At 40.0% G+C, this 27680-nt stretch overlaps 1 protein-coding gene across 2 annotated transcripts; it reads right to left on the bottom strand.

The window, feature by feature from the left end:
- Positions 1 to 1890: 1890 nt before the first annotated feature.
- ATP6V1C1 (ATPase H+ transporting V1 subunit C1) lies at positions 1891 to 26809 on the bottom strand. 2 transcript variants are annotated; one of them, XM_087825321.1, is made up of 13 exons: positions 26725 to 26809; positions 18625 to 18795; positions 17428 to 17495; positions 13357 to 13442; positions 12924 to 13018; positions 11210 to 11301; positions 10071 to 10169; positions 7171 to 7239; positions 5744 to 5836; positions 5559 to 5652; positions 4742 to 4839; positions 3794 to 3920; positions 1891 to 2682 (listed from the first exon to the last, which is right to left on the bottom strand). In XM_087825321.1, the coding sequence occupies exons 2-13, from the start codon at positions 18754 to 18756 to the stop codon at positions 2587 to 2589; spliced, it is 1149 nt and encodes a 382-aa protein (XP_087681447.1). In that variant the 5' UTR covers positions 18757 to 18795; positions 26725 to 26809; the 3' UTR covers positions 1891 to 2586. The 2 variants fall into 2 exon arrangements, with proteins under 2 accessions (XP_087681447.1, XP_087681448.1); XM_087825322.1 differs by having other exon boundaries at positions 26721 to 26797.
- Between the last annotated feature and the right edge of the window lie 871 nt (positions 26810 to 27680).

Here is a 27680-nt window from a genome sequence, read left to right as displayed (position 1 = left end):
ACGAGTCTTCATCCTGCCCGCTCCCCACAATTACTTCTTTCTAGCCCTCAGACTCCACAATGGCATGGACGGTGAAATTCCAGACTACACACAAGTGAAGCAGCAGCATAAGTGCATGTTTCAAGCACTTACCAGGCAACTTCCTAAGCTCCTTATGTGCATGTGGGAACTTGTTTACTCAGCACAACAGCCCTATGAGCTGGGAACCCCTAGTCCATGACGGAGCGGCTGAGGTGGAGATCACAGCTGCTCCCTAGCAGAGCTGGGGTCTGGCGTCAGAGCCGCACTCAGCCCTCCGCTGTACTGCGACCCTGAGAAGAGTTATAGTGGAAGTGCCATAGCTCCAAACACGCGCTGGGATTTTAAACTTGACCCAATTCCTACCCACTCGTATCAGAACAGTATTAAAGTCTAAACCAAACCTCAAATCATTGTGTAGGCCTACAAATCTTTTACTTCAGTCAGCAAAACACATTACCCATGAGAGAGATTATACCCCTTTTACAGATACTAAGGCTCAAAGAACACTTGCCAAAGATAGAGAGCCAGAATTTTCTGATATCAAAACCAAAACTTTTCAGCTTCCTCTTATCCGAAGGAAAAATGAAAATAAAACCTGCATTCCATATTATGCAGCCGTAAAGAAGAAGGATCTCATACCCTTTGGGACAGCATGGATGGACCTGGAGAATATTATGCTAAGTGAGATAAGCCAGGCAGAGAAAGACAAACATCACATGATCTCACTTATATGTGGAATCTAAAGAACTTAATAAACTAATGAACAGAATCGATTTGATGACATGGAAGCATGGATCAGACTGACGAATGTCAGAGGGATAGAGGAGGGTGGGTTGGGTGGAGGGGGAGAGATTAACCAAAGAATTTATATGCATATATGCACAGCCCAAGGACATGGACAACGGTGGGGAGAGGGACTGGGAGGGGGGTGGGACAGGGTGGAACGGGTCATTGGGGGAAAAAAGGGACATCTGTAATATTTTTTTAAAAAGTAAACAAAAATAAAAACAAAAAAAACACCTGCATTCCAAAGATGTCTTGAATTAACATTAATAGATAACTTGGCAGTATGTGTCAAAATTTACACACACACCCTCTGACCTTCCAATCCCACTTCCAGGATCTCTCTTACAGAAATACTAATATGAGGAAACAAAGATATCTGTGTAAGGATGTTTACTAAAGCACAGTTTATAAGAGCAAAAATGAAAACCACCTAAATATCCATCCCATCGGCTGTATTATGGCACAAACACATGACAGAAAACCACGCAGCTGGTTAAAAGAATGAGGTAGCTCTAGACACACTGACATGTAAGATCTCTTCCGTACACGAGTAAGCAAAGAGGTGACAGAATATGTGCAGTATGCTTATTTTTATTTAAAAATAAACTCTCATGCGTGTGTGTGTGAGACATACATGCACTGTGGGGAAACAGAAAGGCCTGGAAGAATACATTGGAATTCGTGTCCTTGGGAGAAGCAATTAGGCTGGGGGCGGGAAGGGGGGAGCAGGCTACATCTCTCAGGTTTTACTTTTAAGTCTGTATTGTTTGAAGCTAATAATTACTTTTGAAATACAAAGGATTCTGTAGACTGATTTTCTAGAGAAAATAGAATAGTCTATAAATGCCCATAAAATAAAATGTAAAGTTCTTTCTCCCCCTTAACAGGCAGTGAGGGCACAGGAAGGGCAGTGTGGCCACAAACCCTCCTTTAAAAGCTCTAATGACGAGAAACTAAGTCATGCACTTAAGGCTGCAATGCTTCTATTTTCGGGCTGTCGTAAATGTCAAAATAAAGGCTTTTATAATTACAGATCTTTAAGATGTGTAAAATGCTAAGACAAAACAAATGACCCAAGCTGCATAGTTTTGTTATACTTTATTCAAAACTGGCCCTACTTCCTAATTATTTGAAAACTGAGTCTAGTGTTCAAAAGTAAACACTCATCCAGACAGTGGCAGAGCAAGTGAGCTGTGACACCATTCATTAAACTCTCGAGCTGGACTGCGACCCTCTGAAGTTACACACACACTATACCTTTGCACAGGTAATTTTATTCTCTCCTGTGGGTGTCAACGAAGCGCAGAGATTACAATTTGGAACATTCAGAAAGCACATATCTGAATATTGTCACATTTCTTTACATCACGATTCAGTAACTATTAAACAATTATGTCTACTAAATACAGTGAACAAAATGGCATAAACATTTACACCATTCCCTTGTAAACAAGGCTTTTGTGCACAACAGTAACAAATGGAATTATGCATATCACAACATAGATGAGGAAAGACCTCTTTAAATAAACTACTCTGTTTATAAATAGACTCTGATTTTTTTAGTACACATTTACAGACCTGATCAATAAAAAGAAACAAGACATACATTTTTCTTTTAAAAGAAAATGTTCAGAAATGGACCACGACGGGAGAACTTACCTAGGAAAGGGGGTCAGAAGCAAGCAAAGGGTAATAGAGTTAAAAGCACTGTCATACTTCAGCCTATTTCTGTTAGCATACACCAACACAAGGACAGGACTGTCTGAGAGGGGCTCATTTTTACTTGAATTCCAGCAAGTTGCAATCAATCTTGTAGTACACATAGGGGTAGTATTCCTGCTGACTCAGGTTTAAGCCTGGAATGTCCATAGGTGCCTATGAAAATCAGACACATTATTCCATTATGTACTCACAGAAAGCAAACAAAGAAATAAAGTATTGCCATTTACCCTCTATTAAACACCTACTCTGGACTAAGTTTATGCACTTATGCTAATTTAATCTGAGGTAGGCATTAGTATCTCCACTTTGCAAATGAGGAAACAATCTCAGACGGGTTGACTTGCCCTAGGAAGCACACACAGGGAGCAGTAAGGCCAACTTCAAGCATGTCTGACTCCAAAGCCTGTGTGTGTTTACCATGATCCTACTCTCCCTGTTTATGTACACTATAAAGAATTTTTTAATCTCAGGCTTGGGGTATTGAGTTTATGTGATACAAGGCTTATAAAATATTAGATCAAAATGAACCAAGTACTGTTTTAAAGATACCATATATTATATATGCATGTTGTAAGAATTTACTGGTAGGAAATTATGTAGCAAATATTTCAAACTTATATTTTATCGACAATTCCATGAAAATGAGGAAGGTCATTTCTTGCATTTTCTTTATCAAAAAAAACCTGATTTTTCATGGGTTCTAACTAACGCACAGGTGAGATATATCATCCTAAAGAGGAAAAAAAAAATCAAGATATTTGAAATAAAAAATATAAAATAAAAGCCCACTACAATTTTACACAACAGCAATGACAAAAAAACATACTTTGCTTGTATTTTCTGTTTAAAAGATGACATAAACACATACCATTTTAGAAAAAACAATTTGCTTTACGATGCTCATCTATTAACTCATCACCTCTACCAAATAAAGTTAAAATAACTACTATATTCTCAGCAATTTATAATTTTTGTAAACAACTAGTATCACTGGTTGGTTCATGTATTTCTGCCACTATGAACATCTGACTTACAGCAAGATAATGACTGGCTTTTAGAAATCCCAGCTCCAACTAGCATAAACAGGGTAAACAAGGTAAACGACTTGCTATGTTTATCTAACAAGCTAACTGGGAATCTCAAAATAATAATTTTAAAAAATGGGTATCACAATAGTCACTATCCCTTTTCTATCTTTTCCAGTATTTTTTTTTCTGAAATTCTTCCAGTTCCTACTCTACAAGGCTATCTAATAAGTACTTACATCAATAATAGCAGCTGCACTGCTATCTAGGTGTTTATACAATTCATATAATACTTCTCTTAGTTTCTTCATTGTTTTCTTATTGGGCTGAAGTAGCATTGCTTGGAAGTTCACTGGCAAGCCATACCTTATAAGGAAGCACAAACACAGTATGTAACACAAGTAAACACACAGACTTCATTTTTAAAAAAAATATCCTTACTCTTCTTTAATCATAGCTAATGGGGAGATGGCACCTCATTTTAATGACCACCTTTACGAGTTCAACTATTATACACAGAAACTCAAAACTTCTTTGGTCCTCCCTGTCTACTAGATATTTTCTCTAAAATGAGAGCCAATTGTCTACTAGGGATTACTTTAATTACTCTTCAATTTTTAAGGGAATCTATGAATAAAATAGTGATAATATGTAAACTTAGTAAATACTTTCACAATAAACAACATGAGATTACCCACATCTACTCCGAAAATTCAAACTACTTTTAAAACAGCATAGCTGCAGATCAGTCTGTAACAACTAATATGAGTAACATGTACAGAGAGGATCACAAGACGATTTCAATTTTATGTCAAAATAGTAAATATTTTAGGTTAAATGAAACAGTAATTTCAAAAAACTCATTAGTATACTGTGTACTACATGTAAATATCTAAAAGATCCTCTTCTAAACAAACACTGGATTATATTATATGATCTACTTTTAACTTAAATACATAAGAAAAGCATCAGAGAGTAGAGCAGCATGGACCTCTTTTCCTAAACCTAGGGCTAAGACACACGCTAATGTGCATGTCACAAGCTGTGTGATACTGACAGTCCCTCCTCATGACTGGCCCTTTGGATTCTGTAAGTCAGTTCCCTGTTACTGCATTATAATAGAGAGGTCCAAAATAAAGGCAAGTATGAGCTCTTCACATCCAAGTTTCTCAATTAACTTTCTTTACCTTAAAACAGACTCAACAAAAACCCTCAACGCTTTCACATGAATCCACGCAATAAATGCTTCACTGAAATTCACTTTCAGCCACCGCACAAGTGGTCCCTATAAAAGAGGGGGGAAAATTACTACAAATTTGGTTTTGAAAATGGCAATCAGGAATTAGATGAACCAACTGGCTTTATGAGACATTACTTGGTTAGGGTTAGTTTTCTCCCAACTAAGATAATATGGTTCATAAAGTACTTAGAAATAATTTTAAATAAAATTTGCCTTTATCTTCTTTTTCACTACAAGAGAATCACCTTTTCACAGGTCACATCTCCTCTTCCCTACAATCTTTTAGTCTTCACAATAATCCTGCATTTGAAGATGGCAAGAAAGGGGACACCAAATCCATTCCTGTTCCCCATCCTGCCTAGAACATAATAATTCTCCAACGGTTTAAATACAAATTGCTCAGGAAAACATTGCGGCATTAAAAAAAATTTGCCTCAAGAAAAGGAAAATTCTTACTGGAAAGAGAAAGTGACCACTTAAATAACCCCTTCCACTCCAGAGGCTTTAACCAAACAGTGCACTTAAAATTAACCTCTGACATGGATTTAGATGGGGAGTAATTTTAGGTTATGTACTTTAAGATAACTACTCGCAAATCTAAGTTTGTTTAGAGAAAATTCATTCTGATTATTTAATAGAAAAAATAATTAAAATCAAATGTCTTAAGGCAAAATCTAAGTTTTGCTTTCTTTTAAATCAAATAAAAGCAGCATCAGTTTTTCTTGTACGTAACATTGATAATACTAAATATTAAGAACACATACAAACTGCTTTTTCTTGTCAGTAGAAAGCCTGTTCATTTCCTCTTTATCTGCTTTCATCTCCTCTTCATTATACTGGAAGTCCCGAACAATGAACCTAAATGTGGGGGGAAAACAAAACTGTCCACACCGTGTATAGGTGACTGAACAAGTTAAAAAAAACAAACAGAAAAAAATAATGATCTTACTTGTTTTCCCTGGCTTTGTGTCTGAAGTCATCAACTGCCTTCCTAAACAAGGTGACATTACAGAGGTAACTATCCTGGTCTTCGGAGAGAACACTAGGGAAAAAAGACAAAGGCCACTTAAAACCCTGTTAACCTGCGCGCTCACACCGGAGAGAACGCAGAGACGGGGGAGGGAGAACCGGGTGGCAGCCCTTCCCAAGCCGTCCCCGCGCTGCTCGTCTCTCTCGCCTCTCTCGCCTCGGACACTGAAGACACGCGTGCCTCTGCTCTCTGTTCACCATCACAGCCCTGTATTTCATCTCCTGCGTCCGAACCAATGACACTAAACATTAACTCAGGTACAGACCCAAACTCTAAGAACCATGCTCTTCAACCTACATCAGCACCAGGCTGGCAACTGACCAGCAGCTGGTTTGTTCCCAGAGTCTCCTTGCTTCCCTGCTAAGCACCCCTTCTCTCTGGAAACCTCGTTCTCTCTCCACCCCAGCCCAGCCCAACCCCCTGGGGCCTGGCCCACCCTCTACACTCTCCCATTACACCCTAGATCAAAAATTGACTAACACAACTGTCTAAATAACTTCTGAAAAAACACACTTTCACGCATCCCAGATCTCCATGGTAAGCTTTAGAACAGGGGTGGGGAACCTTTTTTCTGCCAAGGGACATTTGGATATTTTTAATATCATTCGCGGGCCATACAAAATTATCAACTTAAAAATCAGGTATGAAAAAAGCCTAAATTTATTGAATTTTGAGTCCCGCCTACAGTTGCCTTGGCAGGGCCAAACCAAATGATTTTGTGGGCCCAGAGAAGTTAAAAGACTTACCCCAGGTCACACAGCAAGTTGGTAGCAGAACGAGCAATAGAACTCAGATCCCTGGGTCCAGGACTCTTTCCATTATACTAAGCTACCTCCCATATGACACAATGAAACTGGAAAAGAAAATATTTCATGGGCCTGGCCTTACTAATGCCACTTCCTTACTATCTCCTATACTTTAGCAGCCATTCTGGTACACTTCCTTCACAAGGTAAATGAGGTATTACAGACACATCACAGAGATACAATCATATTAAATGAAGAATTTTCAGAAGGTAGCACTGTGCAGCAGAAAAGGTGCCACACCAGAGACCCGGGTTCTAGTGCCAGCCCTGCATTAACAGATGTGTGACTCTGGGCAAACCACCTCCTTCTGTGGCCTCAAACTTCTACATCCATAAACATGAGTGGGTCAGTTTAGACTGTGCAATCCTTTCCGGGTATACATGTATGATAGTTACTATAACTCATTTATAAGGTGAAAAAGATGCTTCTAAAACTACCAATTTACCACACAGGAAAAAGGAAACATATTTCCTAACCCAACACCCAAACTGTAAAAGGAATTCTAGGAAAGAAGCGGGTTTTACAAAGACCACGACTTACTTGCTAGACCGTGGGACCACCATCTCAGCCAGCGTTTCGTACTGCTTCATCCAGTCATTGTGGTTCAACCTGCAGGAAAGGTACATAAGCACTGGAAAAGAAAACCAGTCCTGCCTCCCGCCATACCCAGAAAGAGAAAAATGATGGGACAAACAGGAAGTCTGGCTACAGTACATATACAGCAGATCTATTTAAGAAAAATATTAAAGTTTCCTACTGAGAATGTATTTCAAATGCATTTTCTGAGTGAAGTGGGAACTACAGCACACCCAGTAACTATTGCAGAGCAGGCACATCCTAGAACTAAGTTTGGAAAGGAAGTAAGTAAGGCAAAGTACAGATTCTAAATTACTTTCAAACTTTAGGGTTGAAGCATATTACCTCATTTAAAAAAAAGAAAGAAGCCCAGCTGGCATGGCTCAGCAGTTGAGCGTCAACCTATATGATCCAGGAGATCCCAGTTCGATTCCCAGTCAGGGCACCTGCCCGGGTTGTGGGCTTGATCCCCAGCACGGGGCCTGCAGGAGGCAGCCGATCAGTGACTGTCTCATCATTGATGTTTCTATCTCTATCTCTCTCTCCCTCTCCCTTCCTCCCTCTCTCTCTGAAATCAATAAAAAATATATTTAAAAAAAACAAAGAAAAAGTCACACCCAACCATTACCATTTCTCGCCAGCCGCTGTTAAAAAGGCTGGGTGAAGCTGTATTTCACTGTAAGCACAGCACCAGGAAGTGCTGAGTAAATAAAGAGCCGGTAAACCACGCTGCCCCGGAGCGTTGCGCAACACCCTTCCCTACAGAACACTGGCTTCGGGGGTGTGGGAAGTGACAGTTATGTTCGTAATTTAAAATAAAGAACTGCAGCACCTGTAGGCCAGGAGAGAGAATAATCCATTGTTTAAGGTGCCTCGGTCCTATGTTTCAATTATGGTGTACAGAAAATTATGAAAACTTCTGGTTTTAAACACACATTTTAAATAACGGTTGAATGGGACAAATCTTTTATCTGGGCAAAGGTTATTTCCCTATGTATTATAAAAACACAGATACACAGAAATTTATTATAAATAATCAGTGTTCTAGTATATCAGGGGTAAGTTACATAACTAAAACACAAAACAGCCAAACCTTTAGCTTTAAGCCCTTCTCCATACACAAAGAATACTGTATTTTTCAGTAAGGGGAAAAAATGCAGTCCTGGCTGGTGTTGCTCAGTGGTTAGAGCCTCAGCCTGCAGACCGAAGGGTCACAGGTTTGATTCCCAGTCAAGAGCACAGGCCTGGGTTGCAGGTTCAGTCCCTGGCCCTGGTTGGGGTGTGTGCAGGAGGCAACCAGTCAATGTGTCTCTCTCACATCGAAGTTTCTCTCTCTCTCCCTCTCTCTCCCTCCCTCCTTTCCTTCCACTCTCTCTAAAAATCAATGAAAAAAATATCAAGTGAGGATTAAGGAAAGAAAAGGGGAGAGGGGGCAAACAGAAGTCACATTATATTTTAGCCACTGTAAATTCGATGGAGGTGCTTTCCCTCCCTTTCTAGCAGGCATCATTTTCCAATATTCTCAGTTTCCCAACCAAATAAAAATGGAGAGCACAGCAAAGGAGCCAAGTAATTATGCTGCTCTGAAGAGCACCCAAATTTCCCATCTCAGTTGGATCCAGTTTAAGTCAGAAGTGAAAACATTGTGTTTCTCTCTCTCACACACTCTTATACATACACACACACACACACACACACACACACACACACACACACACACACAGAGTTCTAATCTTCCAGGTGTCCAAAGGTTTCATTTTACCAAGATTAACTATGATCAAATGTTAACACAGAAGGTGTAATCTAAAAGAGATTTCAAGGGTTATCTAACCCAGCAAACTATGCCCACAGCCTGTGCCCATTTTATAAATAAAGTTTTATTAAAACACAGCCATATCCACTTGTGTACGTATTGTGTATATGGCTGCTTTCTGTTAAAACCACAAAGCTGACATGGCAGAGATGAGTAGTTATAACAGAGACTGCACAACTTGCAAAACCTAAAATACTCTCTGGCCCTTTACATAAAAAAATTTCTAAGCCCTGATCTATTACAGTCTTTGCTTTTTATTTATTTTTTTTTTAAGAGAGGGAAGAAGAAAGGGGTGGGGGCAGGGGAGAACAACACTGATGAGAGAGAGACACATCAATCGGTTGCCACCTGTATGCACCCCTGAAATCTAGGGGATTGAACCTGAAATCTAGGTATGTGCCCTGACCAGGAATCAAACCCATGACCTTCTGGTGCATGGGACACTCCAACCAAGCCACACTAGCCAAGGCCATCCTTTGCTTCTTAGTTAGTTTAATTCATCCTAACCAATCATAAAGACTTTTCAAAAAAACAAACACAGCCTGGCTGGCGTGGCTCAGTGGTTGAGCACAGACCCATAGGATCCAGGAGATAACGGTTTGATTCCTGGTCAGGGCACATGCCTGAGTTGTGGGCTGGATCCCCACTGGGGTCCATGCAGGAGGCAGTGACTCTCTCATTATTGATGTTTCTATCTCTCTCTCCCTCTCCCTTCCTCTTCTGAGATCAATAAAGACATATTTTAAAACAACAAAGAGCTTTGTATTTTGAAAAATTGAAATCTATTTTCTAAATCAAATAATTTAACATTACTTAACTTTCTAATGAGTCAACTCTATTAAGCTGCTAAATTTGATTTGGAGTCTCAATTTATAATTGATGCCTCAAGTTATAAATTCTACTGTCCGTGCCACATGCTGGTTGACAGAATGAATGACAGGTAATAGTCCCTCTACACTTGGCTGTTATGGAAAACTTCAAATTAGAATATCAGATACGAATGTTTTTCTTGTATTTTAGCAGGTAAATATCTTTGCAGTAAAAAACATACTTGGGAACGACAACCAGCAATGTGACGAGATACTCTGAGTCGAGAACGAAGTCATCTTTCTTCACAACTTCTGCTAGACTCCGAGTCAGCAGACTTCCACTGAGGAAGGAGAGAGAAGCAGCAGACAATAATTACGTGCTTCAGTGACACACATAAGGAAACACAAGCTCATTATATTCACGGACTATAGAGACATCTCAAAGAGGCATTAGTCTAGTGAACATTTTTCACTTTGTAATCGTCAAAATGTAGCTATTTCTCACCCCTGCAACCAAAGAAATGTCAACATTTATCAAAATCTGCCTCTAGTGTCTCCCTTTGTGTTTGCTTTAATTAATGTAACTGGGTCTTCTCTTGATTACATATATAATATCTTGACTAGAAAAGTGTTATTCATTAGATATCAATTAAAGTCTACTTCATTACACTTATGAAATTATATCATTTAAGCACAACCTTTGGTTTTACTCCCTCTCCCTGGCTATCATCTGATACCAGGTAATTTGGGTTAGTTAACCCAATGACCAACTCTTTCAGTCAGTATTCATTTAGTCTCCCAGTACTGATCCTTACATAATGAAAATGTCTTGCCTGCTTGCACCACTGGTAGCATACATATCAACCAACTTTTCCTCTGGGACATAAATGCTTAACTTCAACAGTTAAGTGCTTAAAGCTACACTTGTAGTAGTCATGCTACAAGATTAAAAGAAGTGTGTTCGATTTTAAGAAAACCTAATGTGTAAAAAACCTCAACTTGGAAAATAAATGAAGAACACGTATTACATTATAAAAGAATTCCTCAATAGAATTATTTTAAGCAGATTATGCCATCAAACTATGATTTTTTTAAAAAACAATTAATTTTTAGACATTTTTCCGTCAAGTGCATAAAAGGATAAACCAGGGCTGAGCTCATAAGGATCACTCACAAGTATTATTTATGAAACAAGTATAATAAATCAGTCTCACATCTGTTTTGACTACACTCAATTAAGAAACTTTTCTCCCTGAAGTGAAAAAATACCATTTTGATTATAGAAACAGCTGGAACTTACTAAACCCCAACAATATCTCATTTCAGTTATGCTAGAGTGCTTCTCTAATTCTTAATATACACAAATACTTGGTATGCTTACGCATTCTTTCGTTCCAAATTCTGAAGATTCCCTTTCAGGTTATTATATGCGGATGCTCGAGATTTCAGGTCATTGTCGATCTGAGTCACTCCCTTTAAAAAAAAAAAAAAAAGGGCAAGATTTTCCTAAACCCACCTCTACTAATACAATTAAAGTAGCTGTACTGAAACACTAACTTTAAAAAAAACAAACACAACTACTAGTTCCTGGTGTAAAAATATTCTATTTTAAAAGCATAGCTTTAAGAGGCCATTTTTTAAAATAGCCTACTTTATTTGTAATAACCATGGTAATTTCCATATGAATTTTTTCTACTAAAGATAATGTTTTAGTCCACATGTATTTTAATTATTTACTGTATTACTCCTTAAACCTAAATGGAATCTAGGCCACCAGGTTAGAGATTACTAATTAAAAGGCTTTAATTCATACGGCTGAAGGATTAACTCCCCAAAGGAACTAAATTAGAGTTTTGTTGTCCAAAACTCCACTATTATTACACAAAATGTTTTCTCAATGTAATCTGAATTGTAGTTAAATTTATTTATAAATGTTACAATAGCTGATTTTTCAGAGAGATGACTAAAACTACTAATACTTTAGAAGAAAACGCAAAGCAGTAGATTTCACATTTGAGCACCTTGAGCCTGGCGCCTTAGACCACTCAGCCATCCTGACACCCTGATTGGATATTTGAAAAATTGGCTTCAACTCAGATCTCCCATTATCAGCTGTGAGGTACCGGGTGAGTCCCTTCGCTTTCTCTGAGCCTGTTTCCTCATCTACAATAGTATTAAGAAGAACACTGTACCTTTGATAAGGCTCAAAAGAAAATAAGGCTCAGTCACAGTAAGAACCAGTTTATATTATCAAACCTCATTTTCATTAAATTATATGATGACTTTAGTTAAAATTCTTGATAATCTATTCAGTTACATTTCGCTATAGAGCACATGAATAAAAATAAAGTCACTGCGAGTCAAGGAAAGTCTGTCCAAGTAGTTTAAACCATACTTTTCACTCTTTCCAGGTCATAAAAACGTTGGCAAACAATAGGTCTTTGTCTATTTGCCTCCTGATAATTTCAGGTAAGACTTTTACATTTTCTCTCAAGCTCCAGGACTTTGCAACATAAAAGGAGCCTTTAACTCAGTGAGTTCATGGCTGGGCTTCAGGGTCTATGTACTTCCTGAAACTGTACGTAAAATCATGTGGTATATGAACACAGCATCTTTCTGGGTAGAGAAGCAATACTGAATGTCAGAAGGCGTTAGAGAACACATAAAGTTTAATGTCTAAATCAGTACTGCACATAAACCTACTTAAGTGACCACTGCCATCTACATGACTCATAAATCCTTAAAAGATTCCAATTTCCTGTTCTACATGGCCTCAGTTACCCTTAAAACTTGTATAAATAATAGTTACAGAATTTTAAAGTTTCTTTTCTTATTTAAGCATTGTTGATGCAGTATTTAACTAAGTAAATAAGTAAACTACACAATTTGGATAATCTGCATATGAAAGTGTTATACTTTTTAACATCTTTTTTTTTCTTTTTTAATAAAGTAGTAAGGGTGCCTCCTGTTTCTATCAATCACATATAATTAAGTTGCCTTGTCAAAACCTAGAGTATTTCCATAGCTAAATACTTATAAAATAAATGAAGCCACTATAAATCAATATGTCCTACCTGTATCATTTCTTATCTTACCTTGGCAATGATTTCAGAAATATTTTTCAGAGACTGCTTGATTGGATATTTAGCCATGTCCCACTGAAACCTTGTTATATAAGTAACCAAGTCGACTGAAATAAGGAAATAAGTTAATTACCGAGGAGAAGCAACAGAATTTTTTGTAGTTTTCTACACAGTAAACATTCAGATTTTAATGTTGAAATTGGCATTGAGAAAATCAGTCAAGACATGTCATCATTTCTAAAACATTCTGATTAAATAAATCTGGGACTATATTAAGTAACATGAATTAACTAGTAGTATCAGTAATTATTCAGTTATTATATTTTAATCACCTATTATATTTAATATCCTATCTATAAATTTCTTTTTAAATTCCTTTTTTGTTTTTGTAGCTTAGTCATTCACTCTGTACAAGTCAACATCAAATCCTGAGACATTAGCTTACCTCCATTTGCCAACAGATTCTCCTGAACTTTATCTTTACTGTCCTCCAATACGTCAGCCATATATTGAGCCACTTTCTTAACCACCCTTGGGACAGAAAAAAAATCAACAATCATTTTCAGGAAAAAGACCTAAATTCCATGCTATACAATGGACACATTACATAAAGACATGAATTTGACTATTTATGTTCCCATTACACATATCTATACAATATAAAATAAATGGGTCCTAACTCCTATAATGTTTTAAGGATAAAATAGACCAAAATTTTGTTTTATGCAAAACTCAACTGAATAACTATAGAGTTTTAAAGGGACTACATGACATGTTTATTAGTCTGGAAAAAAAGTAGTGAGAAACAGTCTACAAACAGCCACATATTATAAACTGAAAAACTGGGCAAGGGAGCTGCAAGGACCAAGAACAGAGGAGGAGGCAGAGCTAGCTAGCGTTCACCCATCATGTGCTTTCACTGAGGATGGAAGGGGTCCGCAGGCCACGGAGTACAACAGTAATGACGCGTCAACACTTGCAAGGAGCAATCCTATACAAAAAACTTAGTGCCAAGCTTCTGAGGCACTAGACATCACCCTGTAGATCCCTTCATTTTATAAGACACCAAGTTATAAAGAGAGTGACTTAGTCGCAGAAGTCACAGAATCACAAAACCAGTTAGTGGCAGACCTGTGACTAGGAACGTGGTGTCCTGACTCCGGAGTCTGGTGTCCTTTCCCCCATTCATGTGTGCCTCAAGGCCCTGAGTGAAATTCAAAGTATACAAGACAAAACCACTAACTTCTCATTGGAGAGCTACCAAGACATAGAAATGACTAAATATGAGGCGACCTGGGGTAAGAGCCAGGTGAGATTCCCAGGTTACGGAGAAGGGAGCATGAAGGAAAAAGGGTGACTCCCAGCTACTGTGACTGACTCCTGCTCCTGAATGGGTACCAAAGGAAAGGAGCGGGTATGAAAGGGTGACTCGCCAGGGAGCAAGTGCACTCTAGCCACAGGGTAGCATGCGAGCCCAGGCCAGGAGAGGGAGCAAAGTCACAGGCATTCAGAGAAGGAGCCCAGGCTGCCTGGAAATGTCAGGCTGAAAAGGGGAAGTTCCGCCAGGAAGGTGGGCTGGGGCCAGACTGCAGACTTAGAGAGAGAGAGAGAGAGAGAGAGAGAGAGAGAGAGAGAGAGAGAGAGAGAGAGAACATGGTCAAAACAGGGTGCCAGCCAACCTGCTGACTGTATGTCAATGGCAGAGGACACACTGGAAGACAAATTAAGAAACTCCTGCACAAGAACCAATAATAAAGACCAGAAAATTTGACAGAAAGGCGAAACTTGAATGGCCTCAACCTAAGTGGAAAAATTTCAGATAAAAAAGGAAAGCCATAAATCTTCAACATGTTTAAATGTGGGATTTGTACGTACACTTGGCTGTGCCTCCAAAACTCACCTCTTCCTCCAAAGGAGACAAACTATTATTCCCATACCAATTAAGAAGTATCTATAAACAGAATCATTTGCTATGAACATTAAAAAATGTGCACATTTACCTTAGAAATAGAGAACTTTCTGCTGTCAAATCTATAAATTTTAACACTGACTCAGAACTTCACAATCTCCCTATCCATCTCTACAAGCCTACGTCGAAATATGCATGGCCACCTTTTAAAAAATCTGCTATCATGATTAATTACTAAAACAGAATAAACTATAATTTATTCCATACAGCACAATGTTTAGACTTTAAAAACTGGTACACTGAAGTCAGTGAGAAATCATCCGTCAATTCTACCAAGGTTCACCAACCACATGATTTTAAATTCCTCCCATCTTTCAGGAAGACTGATGAAGACAAGACTGCGTAACAGTGCAGAGAAAAGCTGACAAACTATACAGGTAACTTTCAATTCTACAGACTAAACAAACTACATGGCCCCACTTTTTGTCCTGAACCCAGAGGAGTCTTGAGAAACTGCGGCTAACAAATATTCTCATCTGAAGAAAACAGAGTAAGCAACAAAAATAGATAAATGGGACACCAAAATTAAAAATTTGTGCTGCCCTGGCCAGGTGGCTCAATTGGTTGGAGCACTGTCCTGTACATCAAAACGTGGCAGGTTCAATTCCCGGTCAGGCCACACACCTAGGCTGCAGGTTTGGTCCCCGGTCAGGGTGCACACGGGAGGCAACCAATTGACGTCTCTCTTTCACATCGATGTTTCTCCTCTCATTCTGTTCTCTCTCTCTCTGTCTCTCTCTCTCTCTCTCCTTTCCTCTCTTTCTAAAATCAATAAACATATCCTCAGGATTAAAAAAAAAATTGTGCTTCAGAGGATACTATCAAGAAAATGAAGACAACCCACAGAATGGGAGAAAATATTTGCCAGTCATCTGATAAGTGTCTAGAATATATAAAGAATTATTACAACTCAATAATAAAAAGACAAATAAGGCAATTTTAAAAAATTGGCAAAGGATCCAAGCTAGACATTTCTCCAAAGAAGAAACACAAATGGCCAATAAACACAAGACAAGATGCTCAGCACATCATTAGCCATCAGAAAAATACAAATTAAAAAACACAATAAAATACTACTTCATATCCACTATGATGGCTATAATAAAAAAGATGGACAGTTAACAGGTGCTGTCTAGAACGTGGAGAAATCCGAACTTTCATAAACTGCTGGAGGGACTGTAAAATGGTGTGGCCACTTTGTAAAAGTCTGGCAGTTCTTCAAAATGTTAAAAACAGAGTTACCTTATGACACAGCAATTCTGCTGCTAGGTACATACCCAAGAGAAATGAAAACATGAGCATACAAAAACAATACACAGCCCGGCTGGGCGTGGCTCAGCAGTTGAGTGTCGACCTAGGATCCAAGCAATCGGGGGTTTGATTCCTGGTCAGGGTATACCCCCGGGTTTCGGGCTCGATCCCCAGGCGGGGGCGTGCAGGAGGCAGCCAATCAATGACTCTCTCATCACTGATGTTTCTCTCTCTCTCCCCCTCTCCTTTCCTCTCTCTGAAATCAATAAAGATATATTTAAAAAAATAAAAACAAAACGATACACAAATATTCATAGCAGCTTTATTCATATTAGCCAAAAAGTGGAAATAACCTAAATGCCCATCAACTAATGAATGAATTCATAAAATGTGGTGTATATCTATACAATGGAATATTATTTGGTAATACAAGGAAATTAAATATTGATACATGCTACAACATGGATGAACCTTGAAAACATTGTTATTAGGTTGAATTTTATAGGTATAATAATCCTTATAATTTTCTCAGAATTGTGGGGACTGAATGACATAATAGTCATATTCTCGTGCACTGTAACAGCATTATTGCTTGGAACTTTAACCATTTTATAGTTAGATACGAAGAAAACTAAAATTAATTAATGATCATCTTTTTTTTTGTCCTTATATATCACTAAACAACTAGTTTCTCTCTCTTTTGTCAGTTCCAATTGTGTATTTTTCAAAAGAAGTACTGTATTCAGGTGCCAGCCAATAAATTGTCACAATGGAAAATGATACGCCACAACATTCATTGTTAGGTTTAATAAATTTTTTTTTAAAAAGAAAGCATTGTTAAGGAAAAGAAGCCAGTCACAAGAGACCACATATTGTATGACTCCAACGAAATGTCCAAATCAAGCAAATCCAGACTGTCAGAGAGATTAGTATGCAGTGGGAGGCAGGCAGCGAGTGCCAATGTGAACAGGATGTGCAGTCAGTAAAAATATACTAAGACTGACTGTGGTAATGACTGCACTCTGTGAACACACTAAGAATCAATGCAGAGTACATTTTAAATAGGTGAATCGCATGATATGTAAAATGTGTCTCCATGACAATGATAATATCACACTTCGAACAGGTATATTTTACTGTATGTAAATTATATCATCATAAAGTTGATTACAAAGAGTCATTATTTCTAAAACCATTCCAGTAAGCACAGTGTCCATGTGACAATGAACCCAATATCCAGGTAGCCTGATAACAGTGACTCTATTTTGCTCTAGTCTGTGCATATAAGTACATTACCCTTCTACAAATGCATCCAGTTTAGCCAGTTCATCCGACAAACCAACCAAGACATCCAGTGTGCCAACCTAGAGGGGCAATATAGCATTTTATTACTTAGGTTTCACTTTTTTTTTTTTTTTTTTTTTACACAAGATGATGCAACATCTTAATTTGAAGGGCCCACAAAACTTAAGTTCTCCTTTTCTTTATTTCATAATGTATGAGTGTGGTTAAAAAATGTTTGTCAGACATCTCAAAGCTATTATATGTGCCAGGTAATCCTCTAATGCAGGGTACAACCACTGTTTAAGACATGATGATTCTGCAGTGGCAGGCCTGTGCTTCTGCCTGTATGCCCAGTGACGGTGGGTCACTTGAAGCCGTGGTTTACAACAGCAGCCCTTAAGCACAGGGCCATGACTGTGCGTGAGCGGGTCTGTAACTGAATTTATATGCAAAACTGTATGTATGTATGTAAATGAGCATGTTTTGGAAGAAATGTCCATAGTCTATATCAGTGTCTTGAAGGAATTCGTAACTCCCAAGATATTAAAAACCAGTCATTTTAAGTATTTCTTAAATAAATGAGTGCTGTGCATAACTAACTGCCTCACTTCTTAGCTACCCAGCAGAATATAAATTATCATGGTCTTTCCATTCTTTACAAAAGTTTAGTCAAGTTTACACTGGCAGCCTGCTTCACTTTGAGGCTGCTAGGTTACTGACTAATATTTAATAAATGTTAATCAGATTAAATTAGATTAAACAATTAGGTTAAATTTTCCAAGTATAATTAAAGAGGTGCAATGGTAAAACATTTACATTAGTAAGCATTATATAAATTTAATTATAGAAAAATGGATTCACTGTGACATTTAAGAATATACATGACTACGATTTTTCCCTCTTCAAAGTCATATTTGTAAATGTAATATATCAAATCTTTTCATAAGATTTCTCATTACAAATTAGATTACAATTTAGAAAAGCACAAGTTTTTAGGAAAAAATGTTACTTTGCTTTGGTAGCTCACTTCTAAAATCTCAATTTACTTCTTATCTAAAATCTGAAGATTGGAAAGAGCAAGACAGGTTTTAAATTATGCCAATGGCTAGTGGAGGAACCTGGATATCCCATTTCTACCAAAGGGAAAGCAGAGACACTGTCCTCCCTTTCACGATGCACTCACCGCTATTCTGCACAGTGCGGTCTTACCTTTAAGTCAGGAATGTTGAACTTTGAACTAACAGCAAGATTATTGTTCTTTGTAGTTGCCGCATGCAATTTCTCCCACGTTTGTTGACATGTTTTCTCCCCAGGAGCTGATATAAGCCAGAACTCAGTCATGTTTGTTACCAGGTATTTCTTCCAAAATCAAGAGAGACTCTGAAACACAAAATAAAATGAAAAATAAATTTAGTATCGTTTGTTTCTAAAGTATTTCAGAGTCACAGGATAAGTGATAAGTATAACCCATTTCAAAAGTAATCTACCACTGACATGTGATCCCAAAGTCAAAATTACTTACCATATAAATGGTAAGAGGTGATTTACTTACAATATAAAAGAGATGATAAAGACCTAATACATGAAGTATCTATTTTTTTTAAAATTACAAAATATCCTAAAGTGGGAATTATTCAAGACGATGGACTACCTGAAATACCAACCACCAATAATTTCATTCCACAGAAGTTGCAGAGTCACAGATTTATGTTTCTTAAACCTTTAAAACATAAACTAAAATAGGAAATAAAATTAAAAAACATGCAGCCCTGGTCAGTGTGGCTAAGTTGGTTGGAGGTAGGGGGTTGATTCCCAGTCAGGACACATACCCAGTTTGCGGGTTCCATCCCTGGCTGGCGGACATACTGGAGGCAACTGATCGATATTTTGCTCTCCCTTTCCCCGCTTCTCCCTGGCATATATTTAGCTGCCACAAAACATTTATACATTTGTAAAATATATATATACATGTATATATATATCTTGCCGATCAGCCCTGTATTTAAAAATATGACCTAGGGGTAGGGGTGGGGGATACAAACAACACTATTGGATCTGAGTGAGAGAGAGACTCTGGATCTCCTTTTTCAAGAGTTCTAGGTCCATTAAGAAACAACCAACCCTCTTCTACAGTCTTCCTCCCTCCCCCTTTTCCTCTCTCCCTCTCCCTCACACACATGAAAAAAAGTACAGAACCAAATGTATTCAGAATCTAAGTGGTAAAGCACAGAAACCAAAAAGAACTCATAAAAATGAAAATATAATAGTATCATTATTTCCACTTTAATATGCTTTCATTAGAACCATTAGCCTTCTACTACCGCTGCTTGTTTAACCTGTCCTGAAACTTGGAGGCTATCTTAGACAGAAGATAACTATCTTACAAAGCTGTCTTGATAACAAAATCAGATAGTGAACTTTATAAAGAACTTGATAGATTTAAATTCCCTTTAAAATGTAAGTTATAGTTAATTATAACAGACTTTCATAATTTCAGAAGCCCACTCCAATTAAAGTAATTCTACCTAGTCTACACAATTGAAAGTGAACTTAACATAGATGCCATTCCATATGCTTGCGTGTTTTTAAACTTCAGTTTACAGAGCATCTACATTATACCAGGTCCTGCTCTAAATGTTTTATGCATTATCATCCCAGTCATCCCAGCACCTCTATGGAATACATATCCTCCCCCCTCCGCTCACAGAAAAGAAACTCAGAGTTAAACTGATATAAGTCTGCACGGTCAAGAATTGTGCTCTAAGATGATTTTTCCAGCAACACTGATAGAGCTGCACCAAGAGCTACAATCGAATGGCTGACAAACTGAACACCGACTTGTTAATGATGGCTAGACCAGACAAGCGCTCAGCCTGCCAGAGGACAACACACCCTAACTGGCTGGCTAAGGATGGAAGCCGCTCAAGGCACCAAGTTCTCAGGAGGCATCCAAAGATAACTGTGATTGAAAACAAAAGCAAACACAAAACCCTCACTAGCCTGCATGAGAAACTTCAAATGTCAGCTTCAAAGTTATTATGTAAATATAATTCTACCCATATTTTTTTTCAACCTGATTTTGTCACTCAATCTATTTTTAGAATTATTTATGGTGACTCATATAAATGTAGTTCATTTTATTTATTTTTAAATATATCTTTATTGATTTCAGAGAAAGGAAAGGAAAGGGAGAGGGAGAGAGAGAGAGATAGAAACATCAATGATGAGTCATTGATCAGCTGCCTCCTGCACGCCCCCGACTGGGGATCAAGCCCACAACCCGGGCATGTGCCCAGACTGGGAATCGAACCCCGATCGCCTGGATCCTAGGCCGACGCTCAACCGCTGAGCCACTCCTGGCCAGGCTGTAGTTCATTTTAAATGCTATATGGTATTCTTTGAACAAACTAAAATTTATTATCCACTTTCCTCTGGAAGATAGTTGTATTGTCTTACTTTCTGGCTATTATAAACAAGTCTGCAGTGAAAAACTTTGTACTGTGTATCTCTGTTTTTGTGAGTTTCTCCAGGACACACAGGAGTACAACTGCTGATTTGAAGAGTATGACAATGTGGTAGAATTATCTCAAAGATGAAGGCAACAAGTCTTTCCATGCTCCTATGCAATGTGACTGCCACTCCTGCCATCAAAAGGTGGAGTCTATTTTCCCTCACCTTGAATCTGGGCTAGCCTGTGACTTGCTTTGACCAACAAAACACATGGAAACCACACAGAGCCCAGCCTCAAGAGACCTTGAAACTTCAACTTATGTTTATTGGATGGCTGCCCTCAGACCACCACAGAAGGAAGCCAGTCTAGACTGTTGTAAGGTAAGAGGCTACATGGCAGAGAAACAACACACTATAGCTGACAACCAGCATAAACTAGCAAATGTGAGTGAGGCTATCTTGAAGTTTCCAGCCCAGCCAATATCCCTGCTGAATGCAGTCCCATCGATGAGCACAGGTGAAAAAAGCAGAAGAACCACCAAGACAACCCGGAGAACCAGAGAAATAAGAAATCACTGTGTTAGACACTAAATTTTGAGGTGGTTTTTTATGTATCATGAGATAATTGACAACGACCAACATCAACTCTATTGGGTATTGCCAAATTGGTCTCCAAAGCAGTTACCAACATAAGTTCCCACACAATGGTATACACTGTTCATAACTATATGCTTACAGATTACAAAAGCACACATAAAAGAGGCTTCTTTAGCTGTTTATATAAGACAGTATCTCTTAAACAAAATATCTGAGGCAAATATGGCAAAATGTTAACACCTGTTAAATTGGGGTAGTGGGTACATGGATGTCTGTTAAATCTAAAATATTTCAACTTTCTCTGTACACTGGAAATATTTCAAAATTAAGTATTTTAAAACCTGTTATAAGAATTAATTTATGATAAATTAAATAGGCAATACTTAGCAAACTTATAATAAGTACAAGTTTAGTGAAATTTCATATAGAATAGACAGAGAATAGTCTAGTTACCAAATTAATCCACTAAGTACAACTTTTCAGTTTTTTTGGTGTTTTGTTTTTTTACAACTTTTCTGTTTTAACCCTATGGATATGCTGTTTAATCTGTTTATACCCTCTTATAACCAAGTTTAATATATTGAACACAAACCTTTTTGATGTTTCAGGACTTTTTTAGCAAGTATTTTCACACCCTGGCCGGTGTGGCTCAGTGGGTTGAGTGTCATCCTGTGCACCAAAAGGTTATGACTCTCTGACTTCTGTGGAATGAAATTATTGGTGGTTGGTATTTTGGGTAATCAGTCTTCTTGAATAATTCCCATTTTAGGATATTTTGTAATTTTTTAAGTGTTAGATACTTCATGTATTAGGTCTTTATTTCCTCTTTTATATTAAATAAATTACCTTTTACCATTTATATGAATTTACTTCCAGGTAAGTAATTCTGACTTTGGGATCATATGCCAGTGATAGATTAGTTTTGAAATAGGTTATACTTATCACTTATCCTGTGATTCAAATACTTTAGAAACAGACACTTCAGATGAATATATGTTTTTGGAAAGAAAATGAAATCCATGTTGTTAAACACAATTCCCTTCTTCTCTCAGTTGCATGGAAACAAAGAGTCAAAACTGATGTCCGCTGGTTATCATGTCACCAAGAACCTAGACACCTCCACCTCTTCTGCCTGCTTCATATAACTTCTGTTTTTATTCCTATTTCCTTTTGTTTCAGCTCATATTTTGGAAGCCAGGAAAAAAGGAAAGTAAATCATATGTTAAACAAAAGAGAAAATTATTAAAAAGGTATACCAATTAAATGTTGGAGTTCCTCAAGACTCAGATCTAGGTCTAAGTCACTCTGTTATATGTGCGTATGAATGTGTGTACATAGTTTCTCTCTTGATGATCTTATCTAAGCTCAAGGAGATTTCAGTCTAGATGCTGAACACTCTCCCAAATTTGTATCTCCAGCCCAGGCCCCTCCGCTGCTTCTAGAGCTGTACCCAACAAGTCTCCACAACTGACTAAAGGACATCTCCACTTGGGTGTCTCCAAAGCACCTAAAACCCAACAGTTCTTGTCAAACTCATAATCTCTTCCCCCAGACCTGGTTGCACTCCAGTGATTCCTGAGTTAGTACAAGTGTCAACTAGAATTGTCAAATGTCATCAAGACAGCAGCCCATACATATTGGGCACTTCCTGTCTAGCATCAGTCGAAACACTTTACATGTATTAAGTCACTTAGTACTTTTAAAACAACCCTATCAGATGGGTAGTAGTTACAAATGAAGAAACCAAGAAAGTGCCTCATTATGAGAGATACCACATAATATGTATTCATGTCATGTATCACGAAAGAATATATTATATGCTAAAGATAAATGTATTATATGATCTCAGAGCACCTTCCTGAGGGACACTTTTTATTACTGTCTCTCTTCCAAATAAACTTCCCATTATGGTAAGTGGAAACACTGATAGTTTTTGCTCCCAACTGTATCCTCAGTACCTGGCACAGAGGCTGGTATACAGAACCTCAAAAAGTATTTGTTGACTATTCTTGAATTAATAAATAACTCTGAGGATTAAATGAGATAATATAAAGCACCTAGCTTATAAAAGATTAGCTCCTTTCACTTCCCCTATATTTTTCAAAAATTAACTTAATGAAACAATTTATATACAATAAAATATACTCATTATAAGAGTAGTTTCATGAGTTAATGACAAACATATACATCTGTATAACCAAAATCAAGTTTAAGAACATTCCTGTCATCCCAAAGCCTTCCCTCATACTCAGTCCCAGTCAATCCCTACCCTATCGCCAGCCCTGGGCAGATGCTAACCTGCTTTCTGTCACACTATAGATTACTTCTGCCTGATCTAGGATTTCACTGCAAATTCATGGGAGCATACATTACGTACTCTTTTGTACCTGGCCTCTTTTGCTCAGCATGTCTTTGACATTTGTCCATGCTGAGTGTATCAGCAGTACTTCATTCTGTTTATTGCTTAGTATTCCATTACATGAATGTACTAGTTTGCTTATCTATTCATCTGTTGATGGAAGTTTGGATTGTTACTGGTTTGGGGTCATTAATAACAAAGGTGCTATGAACATTCCTCTACAAAGTTTTTTGTAAAAATATTTTTTCATTTCTTTCGGATAAACATCTCCAAGTGGAATTTCCTGCACAGTTTTAAAAGCAGAGTTACTCTAATCACCTAACTCTCAGCATTTACTTTAGTCAGACCCCAAGTGCTGTTTCTTCAGATTGTATCTAGTCTAGTCCCTACAAGACGTACCAAAAGAGAAAAAGATCTGGGAATCCTGAGACACAACACTGAGGCTCAGTCTTCAGCACCATGTGAGACCTGCCTGTTGACAAAAGAACCCTGACTGACAACCTGAGCACTCTCCGCTCCCTTTGCTGTTCATTATCACCTCCAGCTGAACTGTAAACTGAAGACCTTTGCCCAAGCTTACAGAAAATAGTTTTAACCAGCTGCCAATCCCTTGAAGCTGTCCTACTAGAAAGTTCACCCAAAGTTCTGAACCAAAGATTACAGTGCACTTCAAGAAACTCACCCTTCTCTCTAGACATTATTGTGGTAAGTACTGTGTAGGTAACTAGCAGGAACAATACACCAGCTGCTGTAAAAGTTTTGCCAGACTTGGACAAATCACTTTATCTGTTTCTTAGTTCCAAAGTCCTAGCTGGGTTCTTATTTATACAATGAATAGCATTTTTACCTATTTCCCACAAAGACCTGTGAGAATAAACATGAAAGGTAATTGAGTCCTCCCTGTGACTAACTACTGTTCAATAAAACATATTCTGGAGTAGATGACATTACCAAAGGATATATTTGGAAAGCCAAAACGGATTTTTGCAAAGAAGTCTTCCATCAACCCCAAAACGACCCAGCCCCCCCATGTACTTCAGGACTGCTAGTTGTAACAACCCTCAGTTAAGGGTGCAAATAGATTCATTCTCCCTTCCCCAAATCCTTAGCGCCTTTACAGTGAGTAAAGTTAAACATCCTCCTTAATTACGTTTGGAAAGAGATAAGGTATCTTGCCTTCCAGTCTTTCAGAGGCCCTTCACTTCCTGCAGAAAAGTTTAAACTGCTTTGCCATCTCTTGGTGAAATTACAACAATGTCTCCCTGAAGTGATCTCTCTTCCTTCACTTTTGCATCCTCTATTCTCAAGAAAAATTTCTTTTCAAATCCACATCTGACTCATTTTGCTGCCTATAATCTTTACTGGTTTCCCTCTGCTTTTAGGAAAAAAAGCCCTGCTGGGCCTGACCCCAGGCTTTCCCCACCTGCCTGCCTAAGTGGCTCCCTCCAGCTTCAGCCATGCTAGCCCTCCTCCAATTTTTCCAAAGCTTGATTCCTCCTTACATCTCAGGGCATTAGCATATGCTGTTCCCTCAGCCTGGAATGTTTTCACACATCATTCAAAAGTCATAGCCTCCAAAAAGCCTTCCTTGAACCTTTTATAAAGGCCCCATGTCCTTTATAAACTCTTACACATCGCTCTGGTATTCCTTCAAAGCAAATTTCAGACTTAAATGATTATTAAAATCCATCTCTCTATGAGAGACCCTGTCTGTTCTCTAAATCCTAGTACCAGCACAGTAGCTGGTATATAGCTGAATATGTGTTAGTTGAATGAGTAAGTAAATAAATGACTCAAAAGTCTTCATTCCCTGATCCCAACTTTATTTCCCACTTCTCTGCAATTCAAATCCATCAAACTGGATTTTTCACTCCCCTAAGCAGCACTTTTCCCCTCATCTTCAGGCCTTCACCTCCTGCGGCTTTCCCTGCCTAGAGAGTTCTCCCTGTTTCTGTTTGAATCCCACCGGCTGGCCAAGAGACCTAACTCCAGTTCTCTCTCCTCCAGGGCATTTCGTGATTATGCCAGTTCATACATCTGTGCCTGCTCCACAATTCCAAAGCACTTAGCATTCTTTCTGATAATTACACATAACCTCATAGCACTTCAATGTGTCATGCGTGTGACTGTCTCCCCAACACTGGTGCAGACTCCTCAGGCTGACACGCCGACATCCCACTCCTGCAGCCCGAGCATTGCTGAGCACTGAGCGCTCCCTCAAATGTTTATCCCTGACATACCACGTTTTTCCTCTGCGACTCTGAGCTTCCCCTAACTCCTGTTTCTCAGGTTATTCAACTGGCCTTAGGGATGACTCTCCCAAGTTCCTTTCCAGGGTTTCTTGCCTACCCTCCCCCCACCTAATAAATGGTTTGAATCCTTTGAATTCTTGTTCTCTCCCTGCCTACAAGGGCCTTGCTTCCTCCGTGAGGCCCCTGCCTACAGGGAGGGGCTCCCCCAGGCACCCATCAGGCCCCTACACCCAGTGAAGGCTCTTTCGCTCGCTGTGACCTCACACACACCACCCCAGGTCCTCTTCTGGGCCACCCTCTCACCTTCATTCCCCTCAATCAAGGGCGCCTGGATAGGCTGTGCCACCCCCTCCCTCCGGCAAGAAGAAACGTCCCAGACCCGCAGCGTTTCTCCTTTTTGCCTCTGCCATTGAGAACCCCCACCCCCCTCTCGCCTCCTTTCTCTTTCTCCCTCCTTCCTCCTCTTAAAGAAAGGGAACCTGGGCCCAAGGTTACGAAGAACCAGTGGCGAGAAACCGGTCACAGCCACCCAGCCAGCTCCAACGCCACAGCCTCGGGCCCCGCGCCCGCCCCCATCCATCCCGGCCGGTGGCCGCAGCGCCAGCGTCGGCCTGGCCGGCGCTCCCAGCCCGGGGGCCCTCGCTCACCGACCCGGGCAGGTGCCGAACGAGGAAACGGCAGCAGCAACTGGTACGGCGGCGGGCAGCCTGGCAGACGTTACGGGTTCAGCGCTCCATCCCTCCCAGACTCAAGCTCCGGCCTCACGGCTTCCTCCAGCCCAGCGCCCAAGGAGCGAGTCACGTGCCAGCGGGAGCAGTCAGCTGACCGCGGCGCGCGCCCCGCCCCGCCCAGGGCGCGCTACTGCGCAGCCGCGGCTCCTCCGCGGAGGGCGGGGCTGGGAGGATCCGGGGCCTGGGGAAGCCGGGGGCGGGGCGGCGGGCAACGCGGGGGCGGGGCTTCCCGCGGGGCCGGCGGCGGGCGGGGTCCCGTGCGCCCCCTGTGAAGGTCGCGGCCATCGCCGCGCCTCAGGTTCCCCGCGCCCTCAGGAGCCTGCGGGTCGGCGCCCGCCTCCAGCCTCCGCACGGGCTTCCGGGCTCGCGGTTTTGTCCAGACGGCGCCGGTTCCTCAGTAACGTCCCTCCTCGCCCGCTTCCCGCCCCGGCCGCTTGAACTTGGTGCCTCCCCGGGCGCTGCCTGTGCGCCGGGAGCGCGGTTCCTTCCCTTAGGGTGACGGCCGGGGCGGCGGCTCCTGGAGCGGGGCGTCGCCTAGCGCGGGGGTGAGGGGTGCGCGGAGAACGCAGCTGGCGGGAGCCGCGTCGGCGCGGGGCCCGGGGCGGTTGCGGGACGGAGGCGGGACGGGGGGGGCGCCCCTCGGGGGCGGGCGGCGAGGGCAGCCGGCCGCCGCCGGAACCTTGCCCGGGCCGCCGGCTCGGGAGGACGGGTGCTGGTGCTCTCATTTAGAAAATAGCTTTGGAAATGGCGGAGAGCTTCGTGATGTGATTTAGCCCTTTTAGAGTCGCAGAGGGGAAGAGGGAAGAACCGAAGGCCGCAGCCCTTAAACGGAGGGAATGAACGGACGCACGTGGCTTTAAACCCGGCTGGGCCGCT

This window comes from Miniopterus natalensis, chromosome 16 (genome assembly GCF_054644295.1).
Source record: "Miniopterus natalensis isolate mMinNat1 chromosome 16, mMinNat1.hap1, whole genome shotgun sequence".
NCBI lineage: Eukaryota > Metazoa > Chordata > Mammalia > Chiroptera > Miniopteridae > Miniopterus > Miniopterus natalensis.
This window is presented reverse-complemented; position numbering and strand designations above follow the sequence as displayed.